Source organism: Fukomys damarensis, unplaced genomic scaffold, assembly GCF_012274545.1.
Source record: "Fukomys damarensis isolate Sample0158 unplaced genomic scaffold, DMR_v1.0_HiC HiC_scaffold_15, whole genome shotgun sequence".
In the NCBI taxonomy this organism is placed as follows: domain Eukaryota; kingdom Metazoa; phylum Chordata; class Mammalia; order Rodentia; family Bathyergidae; genus Fukomys; species Fukomys damarensis.
In genome coordinates, this window is record NW_022900927.1 from 18,361,300 (window position 1) to 18,373,759 (window position 12,460).

General features: G+C 41.3%; 1 protein-coding gene across 4 annotated transcripts in view; it reads left to right on the forward strand.

The window, feature by feature from the left end:
• The window catches only part of Acvr1b (activin A receptor type 1B), a 40,775-nt gene that overhangs the window by 783 nt on the left and 27,532 nt on the right, over nt 1–12,460 (forward strand). Inside the window, exon 1 of one of the 4 annotated variants that reach the window (XM_010628583.3) lies at nt 56–134. The exons of 1 other annotated variant lie outside the window; for it this stretch is intronic. In XM_010628583.3, coding sequence (XP_010626885.1) covers nt 95–134 — 40 coding nt within the window. In that variant the 5' untranslated portion in view covers nt 56–94. Of the gene's footprint in view, nt 1–55; nt 135–681; nt 731–12,460 lie in introns of those variants that run through there. 2 more of the 4 variants (XM_010628582.3, XM_010628585.2) reach the window with 2 other exon arrangements.

Genomic DNA, 12,460 nt, shown 5'->3' on the forward strand with positions numbered 1-12,460 from the left:
GCGACCGAGCTTGCGCCGGGCCCCTTGGGGGCCGAGTCTTGTTTCAGGCGGAACTGGATTCGGGGAGCTCCAGGGGTCGCGCTCCCAGCACCCCATGTTTCATAGAAGGGAGTCCGTGCTTTCTTCCTCAAGATGTGAGGGTCCCTGGTTCCTGTCTTTCAGGATGTCCATGGTCGGGGGGGCTTCGTTCCCTCCCACCAGATGCTCTTGCGGGGGGGCACCTTTTCTCCCGCCAAGATTGTGGGGTTCGGCGTTGGGGTCTTGCTTCTCTGAGTATCCTGGGTCGAGAGCCTTTGCGCACCCAAAGATATAGGAGCAGGGGGGTCTTTAACCTTCCTTCAGCTCTAGCACTTGGGTGTCTCTTCCCTCCCTCCCTGATGTTCTGGGAACAGGAGTCACATTTCTCCTCTGCTCAGTCCCTTGCGTCTCTAGGGGCAAACCCCCCACCTCCAGTTTACACGCTTGTAGCAAAGCTGTTTGGAGGAAGTGGGACGAGCAGGCCCCCAAATCTTTTTTGGAGCTTGGCCTTGGATTCTTTCTAAGCTATGAAACCCAGTTCCCAGCGGTTAATCTGAATATAGGTGTATTTGCTGGCCTCCCCTACCCGGCCCCAGGGGGCCCATTCATTCAATCACTTTGTGGATACCTTTCTGGTGAAATCCTAGAACCTGCCTCCAACCCCCAAGATTGTACTTAAGATCCCACCTCTGGACCGTCTCTCTATTCCTTGGTCAGTACTGTACTTATTTACCTTTGCACACAGTCCCTCTTCCCAGCCCTTCCCCACCCTTACACACCTCTTACCTTCCAACCCCCGCAGCCTTCTGCTGGCCTGATCCACCCCCGCCCTTCCTACTAGAGGTGGGGACCTTTCTGTGGGACACTCCACAGGGTGTGTTTATGAGCGTTTACAGGCTGAGGAGAGGGGATGAAACCTTAAAATATTTCATTTGAGAGAGTCCCTTCAAATGTGTTTTGGCATTGAGATTGCTGATGGTTATATTTGGCAGTTATAGTGAAGTGATTATTGACCCACAGATGGATCTGGGAGAGATGATCAGGATTGTGTTCACTCCCGGTGTACAAAGCCTGCTGCTTTGACTTCTCAGCAGCCCCTAACCTTCCAGCAATGGGAGACCAAGTGTGTGTTCTGGGGTTCTCCTTGACACTGAAAATAATGATTCAAGTGGGTAGAGGCTTCTTCCTTCATAAGCCAGACTATCAAGAAAAGCTATCATGCTACTTTGGAGTCTCAAAAACAAGTTCATTATCTCCAGCTTTGATGTTTGTTCCCAGTGGTGTAGTGTCTTTTGTTCACTGGCTAATGCTTCTGCTAAGAAGTGTGTGTGTGTGTGTGTGTGTGTGTGTGCGTGTGTGTATACATCATGGTATCACTGCTGTGTGATGGGGTCTCATAAGCATGCAGAAGGTTCACAAACAGAGCCCGACATTGGTAGTGAGATAATGGTTTTCATGAATAAGAATGTTTGTGGGGACTTACTGTGGGCCATGGTTTTGGGATGTGTAGCACAATTTATTTCTCTTTTAGGAGAGTAAAAATGAGGTGATTCAACCAGCTTTGTCATTTTATTATATAAATTTTAAATCTCTCAAATAGGAATTTTTATTCTGCCCCTAATGTATCCTAGATTTTAAACACTCATTTCCCTGCTGATTTGGCTAGTGTCTGTGAGATTTTTCTTGTTGTCAGCCTAGTTAAGAATGATTAAGTGATAATCCAATTGGTTCTGAATGGGGCAGAGTTCTTTTTTTTTTTTTTTGTAATCTTCCTAAAATGGCTGTTTGTTGGGGTAAGGTTCGTTGGGCATAATAAAGAATTTCTTTTTTTGGTAAATGGGAAATTAGATTGTGTGTCCAGCAAACATTCTCAAAGCCTTTAAACTTCTTGGCCAGACACTACAGTTTTTTCCGGGACACATCTAGTTGCCAACAGTGCATGTTATGGAGACCACTATTGCAAAAGGCTTACAGTAAAACGTCAGTTCTGAGAAATAGAGTCTATGAGATAACAAGAGTTGATTTTCTCCTCTGCCCTGCATTTCCTACGCATTGGTCTCCTACATGCCTGGAGAAGTGACAGAGCCAGGCAGCTTCAGTGCCTAGTATTTACTTGGACATAATGTGAGGGCAGTAAGGAATAGGTGTTTCTGTTAATGACTTCACTGGGACTTAGTAAAAACCAGTAGTAGGGAGAATGAGTTTCAGGCTAGAAACAGCATCAGTTTGGTGGGTATACCATGTTTTAAGACCTAACTTGAAATTTTTCACCTTAGTATTTAAAAACATAAAATTTAGTTAGTAGCAGAACGAAACATTCATTTTATAAGACAGAGCAACAAAAAAGGCATTTGAAGTTCTGATGGGAATATTTTTGAGTTTCTGTAAACAGACAAAAATTTCAAGACAAGTCTTGTAATTTTGGTTCATGGACGTGGATTTGAAGTACAGTAGATGTGAACTGTAGAGGAAAAGAGCTGACTGATTAATTTTGTTAAAACAGCTCCTGTAACAGATGTGATAAAACATATTAAAATGGCTATTCTGGTTAAAGGTTAGAACCAGATGGAGGGAGAAGGCTGCCTTTCAGTCCCAGAACTTTGCTTCCTTACAGGTTGTCCTTGAACAAGTAATTTAACCTTTCTGTTACTGCCTTAATTTTCCCCCCTGAAAAGTAATGTTCGGTAACCCTCTTACTGGGACATTTGTGAGACTGACTTACTGATAGCCAGTTGGCAGGGAAGTATTTTTAGACACAGCTTCTGACTTCAGTGAATAAGCAATGTTGGGTTACTTTTTATCTTATGGGGCAGAGTAACATACTCTGTGATTGATAGACTACATGTCACAGTGTAATTGATTTCTTCTTATTTGTGCTTTTTAAGTAGACCCACTTCAGATTTCTCAAGTTAATTTCTGTTTTTGACAGGCTTTTACTTCATAGACCAGGCAGCATACCTGTGCTAATCAAAGACAGTCTGGAGGGAGTGACCTGCTTTAGGCTTTATTGGTTTGGCAATGTTACACAACTCTGGGTATGTTTATGGCACTATGTAAATGTTACATAAGAACATGGAGGCTGAACCTGGCCAGAATGGTGACTGTGAACACAGGAAGGTTAGACTGAGGACTTCATCCAAAAGGACGTTGGGAATCTACAGTCAGTACAGGAAGAAGCTGCACTTTATTTTCCTCTAAAAACCTTTTTAGATGATTGTGTCTTTCACGGGGGACTGCTGTGTTATAAATACCGGTGAGCTAATTGTAACCTTGCTACCAAAATATGAATCAGTAAAGGAGGAGCAGGGAGAGGAGGGGACACACTGCTTCTTTCAGCTTGTCCTGTTGAAGCTGCTTGTTGCATTTTGGAACATGAGTTGAATTGCATTGCAGTCTGTTCTCATAATAACCCAGAAGTACAGGGTGTTGTGCTGGAATGGAATTCTCAGATCATGGTGATTTAGATCCTCTTTATTTTGAAGGTTGAATTAGAATACAGAAATAACTGTTTTAATTTTAAAAATCTTTATTTTTTACTGCTCAATTTTTGCTTGAGCAGCAGTGAGCGTTAATTCTGGAATCCTGCCTCTATTGAGTTCTTGTGTTGTTACAGTAGGAGTTGATTTAGAAGAGCCTTATCTCGTTTTCCCTCTGTATTATAGCATCCTCTTTTTTTCTGTCCCCCTGGTGCTGCATGTGCTGGAGGCATGTGTGGCTGGCCCACCTGAACTGGGAATGCTGAAAACCTTTTAAGTAATCAGCTCTCAGACCCTGTGGTTTCTGGCAGTGTAACTTGAATTTCTTTCATTTTGCCTTATGGCCAGGTTTGAATACCTGCTCTCAGCTTTTGTACATGGTTTTTCTCTCATGCATAGTTTAACCTGGGCTTAAGCTTCAGAGGCACCATTTCTGCTCTTGTCTGTTCATTTGGTCTACTGGCTTCTCCATCACAGATAAATGGGGCACCAAGCAAAAGTACTGTTTTTGGGAAGCTGGGCGTGGTGGTGCATGCCTGTAATCCCAGCACTTGGAAGGCTGAGGCAGGAGGATCACTGTGAGTTCGAGACCAGCCTGGGCTACACAGTGAGTTCCAGGTCAGTCTCACTACATAGTGAGACCCTGACTCAAAAAAAAAAAAAAAAAGTACTGTTTCAGAGTGCCTTTCTTTTCCCTTATTGTAGAGTTGCCATAGTTTAGTTTAGCTATGAATTTTCCATCCCAACAGTCTGATCTACTCTTGGTTTCAGAGACAGTGCTGCTCCACGCAGCTCTGATGATCTTTTTGTTTTGTTTTTTGTTTTGTTTTGTTTTGTTTTGTTTCTCTCCACCCAGTCTTTAGTATTTTGAGAAAGGGTCTTGCCATGTAGTCCAGGCTGGTCCTGAACTCATGGCGTCAGCCTCCCAAATGCTGGGATTACAGGTGTGTGCCACCATGCCTGGTGTCTCCACCCAGTTTTAAACCTGCATTTGTCTTGCTAAATATTTTGGATTTACATAATGAAAATAAGTAGCACATGACCCCTAGTATTTACAGTTGAGTACTGGGTGTGATTGAAAAATACGGCAAATGTTTAAATTTTTAAAAATTTGTTACAGTAAAAGACATTGCCATTAATCCCTCTCAGAATGCTCTCTTTTTCTTTGATCACACTTATCCCATCCTTCTTGGCACTTCTGAAGCAATTCTAGAATCCTCTTTGTTTCTTTAGTTGCACTGTCATGGCTGCCTCCATGTCTTGAATCATTAACTTTCATGGTAATTTGGGGGGGTATCAGGAAACGAGAGATTGAACTCGGGTCCTTGTGCTTACAAGGTGGGCAGCGGAATCACTGAGCTAAATCCCTGGTCCCATGGTCATTTTGACTATGGGAGCAGCCAAAAGTCTCACAGTGCCTGATCTGGTAAAAAAGGTGAATGAAGACACACCATAATGTTTTTATGAACCTACCTTTTCACTGGATGGCACTTGGTAGCAGCATTTGCTATATTTTTTAATCGCACCTCTTAGTCCATTTTCTTGTCACTGAGACGAAATACCCCACACCTGAAACTTAAGGGAAGAGGGCTTTATTTTGACTCATGTTTCAGTCTATAGTGAGCTGGCTCCAAGGCAGGACAGCATGGCAAAGGAAAAGGTGCTCAACCCATGGTGATTGGGAAGCAGAGGAAAAAGGGAGGAGCTGGGGACTGAAATATGCCCTCCAAGACACTCCCCCACTGACCCACTTCTGAGCAAGCCCCACCTCCAGACAGCACATTTAGGTATAAAGAAATTCATTAGTGATGCATGCCTGTGATCCCTGCACTCCAGGAGGCTGAGGCAGAGGATTGCCACAAGTTCAAGGCCGGCCTAAACTGCATAGGGAGACCTGCCTCAAGTATCGCGACCCATGTAATCACCTCCCCAAAACCCCAAATATGAGCATATGAGACTTTGGGAAACATCTAGTTATAAGCTATAGCACCTCATAAACATGGTCATGAAAAAGGACTTCCGGAATTTTTTTTTGTTTGTTTGTTTTTTTTTTTTTTTGGTTTTTTGAGATAGGGTCTTACTGTGTAGTTGAGACTGACCTGGAACTCACTATGTAGCCCAGGCTGGTCTTGAACTCCCAGTGATCCTCCTGCCTCAGCTTCCTGAGTGCTGGCATTACAGGTGTGTGCCACCACTCCCAGCCAGAACTGCTTTAGATAGTGGCAAGAAGGATGGGATAAATGTGTTCCAAGTGAGGAGAATTAATGGCAGTATTTTTTTTGTTTTTTTGTTTTTGGTACCAGGGATTGAACTCGGGCCCTTGTGCTTCTGAGGCAGGTGCCGGAACCACTGGGCCAAATCCCCAGCCTGGCAGTATGTCTCTTACTGTAATAATTTTTCTAAATTATAGACTCACTGTATATATATTTTGATCACCCCTTGTATAGGAAATTTCTTTATTCATTCAGTTGGATATGTGCCTGAAATGGATTTTGGCATGAGGTAATAATAAAATGTATAGAAGTCCCAAAATCTCTACTGTTGTGGAACATGAAATTGTAGTGTGTTAGGATGAAAATAAGCAAACACAATTATCAGTCGAATACAGTGAAGAAAACAGAAGTTAGAGCACTAGAGTGTGCTTGGAGTTGCTGTTTCATGTCTTAGCTTTGTTCCATATGTAAAATGGGGCTGACACTCTTAGGTCTCCTTATTTGTGGTAATTGTGTTCTATAAAGTGACTGCTAACACTGAATTAGCCAGTATTGAGCCTTTGATCCTAGGAAAAATACAGAAGTAGGTTTATGTGAGCCTCTGGTCATAGCATTTTCATCAAATACTCTTATATAACCTTGTTTTATGTGTTTCTGTACAAAGTCCATTGTATATAATACATATTGTTGATTCATTAACATTATACTCAAGCAAAAGCAGCGCCATAACTCATGCCTGAAGCAAGCTTACCTAACATCATGCCTATAGTACTTGCTCCATAAAATACATCTCTTATCTTTTTTTTTTTTTTATACCAGGGATCAAACTTGGGACCTTGCACTTGTGAGGCAGGCAGCAGCACCACTATCATTTTTGTCTTTAAAAATACTAAACAAGGGCTGGGGATTTGGCTCAGTGGTGCGCCACCTGCCTCATAAGTGCAAGGTCCTGAGTTCGATCTCTGGTACCAAAAAAAAAAAAAGAAAGAAAGAAAGAAATACTAGACATCCCTTCAGCATTATGATTTGGGGCCTTTTGATGTTGTTTTGTTTTGTTTTGTTTTTTCAGATAGGGTCTCACTGTGTAGTTCAGGCTGGCCTTGACCTGAGGTGATCCTCCTACCTCAGCCTCCTCAGTGCTAGGATTATAGGCATGTGCCACCATCCCCGGTTTGGGGACCATTTTAAATAACAAAATTATGAACAAAAAGAATGGTACTAGTATTTACAGTATGAGAGTTGAAACAGGAGGCAGAATGTTGCTTTGTTTGACCTCAGCTGGGGACATGTATGTTAGGCAGCTCAAGACTGATAATGCTTTTGTATGCCCTTAAATGACTAGGAAAGTAATACAGGTATTGATTTTTGGGATTACAGATACATTTTAGCAAGAAGGCAAATTCAAATGTATGGAATTTGAATAATGAAGGTCAACTGTACTCTGTTTGAGCTAGAAATGTGTCAGAAAATTGTATCATGTGGAATTCTAAGGACTCCTGAATGGCTTCACTGAACTGAAATTTTAATACATACAGTTAAAAGTCTGGGAATTTACCTCAGTGGCACCATGCCTGCCTTGAAAGCTCAAGGTCCTGAGTTTGATCCAAAAAAAAGTCCTATTTCCAGACTGTTAACAGATGATATACATATGCAAATTACCTATTGTGGGGAAGGAGATTCCTTTAACACACATTTATTGAGCACCTGCTATATGCCAGGCACCATTGTAGGTGTAGGGATACAGCAGTAAATGAAAGGATACAGCTGTCTTCCCTCATGAAGCGTATTTTCTACAAGGTGAGGTAGACATTAAAAAAATAAAAGGTGATTGTGCCTACCACAGTTCACCTCTCTTCTCCATTCCCTGAAGACGCTATGTTTTTCAGTCTACATTAGTCTAGGTATTGCTGCATAAGGATTTTACAGATGTTTATTTGTTTTGTTTTTTGTTTTTTGTTTTTTGAATGCTTGCTGGGCAGGCCATGGCACCACTGAGCTAAATCACCAGCCCAGGATTTTACAGATGTAACTGAGGTCTCAGTCAGTTGACCTTCAGGTATGGAGACTATCCTGGTAGGACTGACCTATTTGAACCAGGCTTTTAAAAGCAGATTTCTCAGCTGATTGAAGAAGAGGAAATCAGAGGTGCTTCAACTTTCATGGAAGCAAGCTAACATCCTGCTGTGAATCAACTGGTACCAGGCAAAGAACTGTGGGCAGACTGGCAGCTGAGAGTAGTCCCTGGCCACCACCTAGGGAGAAGCAGGGACCTTGGTCCTTCAATTCCAAGGCAAAGGATTTTGCCAGTGACCAATAAGCTTGGAAGAAAACCTGGTCCTCAATGAGAAAACATCTCATGAGTCCTTTTATGTATCTTCATAGCCCCTTTCTGTCCTCTGGAATGCTTTCTCTGTCCTTCTACTAAACCCAACATTCTCCAGTGGGATCTTTGTCAGCCTGTGTTCCCCAGTCAGTACTCCAGTCCTGTTGTATAGAGGCTCCATGGGTTATTGTTCTCTGCTCTTCCTGCTTTCCCATCCTCCACCCCCCCGAAAAGTTAATGCCAGGACTGGCTTATTCTTTACAGTCTTTATTCTTTACATGACTTTGGCCTGTCACAGAGCCTTGCATACTTTAAGTACTTAATAAATTTGTTTAATTGAATTCATTTCTTTTCCGTTCTCAGTAAAATCCTGGGTACGTAGTTCTAATCCTATTCTGCTGTAATTTTTATTTATTTATTTATTGGTGCAGTACTCTGAATTGAGCCTAGGACCTCCACACTGAGTTATATCCCTAGCCCCTTTTTATTCTTATTTGTATTTTTAAAATTTTGTGACAGGGTCTTGCTAAGTCACTAACTTACCCAGGCTGGGCTCAAATTTGTGATCCTCCTGTCTCACCCTCATAGAGTACTGGGATTATAGACAGGTACCACCATACCTGACTATATATCTATATAAATACAGATATAGACATAGATATATAGAGATTTTTTTAACCCAGTCACTCAAAAATGCTGTGAACATTTGTGAGTTACTAGGAACATAATAGTCTTCCTGTCCTGCCTCTTTCATCTGTTTATTTTAGCACCTTATATTCCAGCCAAATGGACTTGATCTCAACCTTATTAGTTTCTTAGTTTTGGCTGATTTTTTTAGCTTTCTCCTTCATTGTCCCAGTTGTCCAAAACAAGCATTCGTGTCCTTCTCATTGAAACTGTGACATATACTGTCTCCTCTCCGCTTGTCTGTAGTGTAATAGGTCAGGAAGAAAATGCCAGTGAGTGATGCATATCCTTATGTGCTGATGAACTGGAAGTATGTCTACTTCAATGCAAGAAAGAAGAAAACAGTGGCTTTATATTTTATTATAAACTATACATGAAGCACATTAGTGGTAGATAGCCTAAATACAACAGCAGATTATCTACAGTTAGGGCCTGGGAACATTTGACACACTCCCTCAGACATACTCCCTCTGATGCCATGATGCCACGCATTCTAGCTTTACCCTGACATTCTCCTGGGCAGCAGGTGGGCTCTTGCTCTAATGGTCAGGTATTTACAGCCAGTCATAAATTACAATGACAGTATCCTTAGTATAAACATCAAACGTCTCTTTTGAGTGAGAACAAAGCTTTCATTCTCTAAACCCAAGGCTTAAAATTGAACTTGTTTGAACAGCTCTGTTGGGTTGGATCTGTCTCCAAGGAGAATGTCAGGAAGGTAGTTTGTAGGATAGGTACAGTGTGGAGCTGTCTTTTCAAACTCCTTTCTCATACACACCCAGATTGGAATTAAATGCCAAGTTTATGGAGTATCTTATTGTTAAATATGGGGGGTTGCCCCCCATACAAATAACTTATTCTTTTAAGTTGTTTCATAAGTAAGCTATATTTGTTCTACACACACACACACACACACACACACATTTTTTTTTTGGTGCTGGAGATTGAACTCAGGTCCTTGGTGCTTGCCAGGCAAGCGGTGGCACCACTGAGCTAAACACCCTGGCCCTTAAGTTATATTTTTTACCAACACATTTTTTTTTTCTAGACACCACCAAGCACATATGTAAAATTTGACTTTATGATAGCTCTTGGAAATATGTGAAGGCTTTTTATTTTGTTTTAATGTATTTTAAAATCTATTTTGATGGTTGTGAAACATAAAAATACAGTATAACTTTGGAAGGTGTTTTTTAATCAATAGCATGTGATTACTGCTGCAAGATTTTTCTACTTAAGCTAATTAAAACTTTGGGGTGCCATATCACTTCCCAACTGCTGACTTCCCAACCCTTTTTCCCCTAAGAAAACCAAACTTTTCTTATTTTGTGACAGTTTAGTGTCGGACACTTCTTTTTTGGTACTGGAGTTCTAACTTGGGACCTTACGCTTGTGAGGCAGGTGGCGGAACTACTGAGCTAAATCCCCAGTCCTACTTACATTTTTATTTTTTAAAATAGTTTTGTTGTTATTGTTATTGTTGTTTTGTTTTCCCTTAGGCAAAACATTTATTGGTACATTTTGAGATATGTAATGATAACATTCATCATAGGAATTTGCACCTGTACATGATATATCTTGCCTGTTCTTTTTTCCCATCCTCCCTCAAGCTGCCCTACCCTCCCTATGTACAAAAACTTTGTTTCCATTTTTCCTTCTATTTTCACTTTTTTTTCCTTGTCCCTTCTTTCCTTCCTCCATCCTCCCTCCCTTGTTCCCCTTCCCATTTTAACATTTCCTTTCCATCTCCCAAGATCTATTACACATTTTGGTCCTAATTTCCCCTTTTGGTTTCTCACACCAGAGAAACAACGCTATATTTAAACCAAGGTGTCCAATTTATCTCACTTAAGACTATGGTCTCAAAGTGCATCCATTTAGCTAAAGATGGCTCGAGCTCATCCTTATTTATGGCAGAGTAGTACTCCAATGTTGAAAAAGACACATCATCTTTATCCATTCATTGGTTGATGGGCATTTTGACTGTTTCTGTGATTTGCCTATTACAAGTTGTGGACACCTCCATTTTTTTGACCCAAATCAGGATTTTCATAAACATTTTGACAGTGGTCTAGATCAGTAGTATTGAGCAATCATTTTTTTTTTTTTTAATTTATAAAGTGTTAGAGACCACCTGCTATCCCATCTCCCTGTGTTTGGGATCAAACCTAGGACCTCATAGTGCTAGGAAATCACTGTATCACTGAGCTTCATACCCACTTACCTGGTGAGTTCAAGGACAGCCTGGACAACATGGAGTGACCCTGTCTCAAGCAAAAAAAAAAAAAAAGAAAATGGAATATATAAAAAATTTATGAAAGCTGTGCAATTCTGGCAGAGCCTTCTCCATATCTTAAATTATTAGGCTATGATTTATCAAACCTAGTGCTGTTTACCAGGCACTGTGCTAGAGACCAGTCAGAAAATGGTGGAAAGGACACTGGTTCCCTCTTTCCCTATGGAGTTCAGATTCTTGGGGTATCATGGAGAGCCTAGGGCAGTGGTGACAAACCATGTAGAGCTTTCAGTGATATAAACAGTCCAGAGTGGTGTGTGTGGCATAGGTTCACCACCACTGGCCTAGAGATTTAGGAAAAACAAAGTTTGAAAAACACTGTACCTCCAGGTTTTTTCCTTTGCATATATTAAGGTTTTGTTCTTGTAATTGAGATAATATTATACATCTTTTTTTATAAATGTGGGCTTATGATAACTGTGATAAGCCGGGGATTTAGCTCAGCAGTTCGGTGGCCTGCCTTGCAAGTGCAAGGACCCGAGTTCGATCCCTGGTACAAAAAAAAAAACCTGTGATAAAATACATAGAACAAAAAATTGATAATTTTAAACTGTACAGTTCAGTGCCATTAAGTACCTTCATGATATGCAGACCATCATCTTCCAGAACTTTTTCCTCACTCCAGAAGAAAACTCTGTGTTCATTAAACAGTCTTTGTCCCCGTTTTAGGAATATTGATGTCCAAATATTTTGGATTGTTTTTGTTTTTGTTTTTTGAGATAGGATCTCACTATGTAGTTTAGGCTGGCCTTAAACTCATTGCAGTCTTCCTGCCTCAGCCTCCCTAGTGCTGGGATTACAGGCCCCACCATGTCTGAATGAGATAGGGTCTTGATTTGTAGTTCAGGCTGCCCTTGAGCTCACTGTGTAGCCCAGGCTGGCCTCAGACTTGTGATTCTCCTGCTTCAGCCTCCTGAGTGCTGATATGACAAGTGTGCACTGCTATGCCTGGCTAGTAAACAAAGTTTTGTTTGAACACTCCTTTTTAGTTTTGTTTGTTTGTTTGTTTTCTTTTTCTTTTTCTTTTGGTACCAGGGATCAAACTCAGGACCTTGCGCTTGTGAGGCAGGCCGAGGAGCCACTGAGCTAAATCCCCAGCCCTATTCTTAGTTCTTTTTGACATACACCTAGGAATAGAATTGCTGGATTATATGGTGATTCTATATTTTAACTTATCAAGGAACCACCAAATGTTTTTTCCTCAGTGTTGCACCATTTTATATCCCTATTGGCAATGTAAGAGGGCTCCAGTTTTTCAAAATCTTCATCATCACTTGTTTTTTACTTTCTTAAAGCTTTCCTAAGGCCGGGCATGGTGGCGCATGCCTGTAATCCCAGCATTCGGGAGGCTGAGGCAGGAGGATCTCTGTGAGTTAGAGACCAGCCTGGACTACATAGTGAGTTCCAGATCAATCTCAACTATATAGTGAGACCCTGTCTCAAAAAA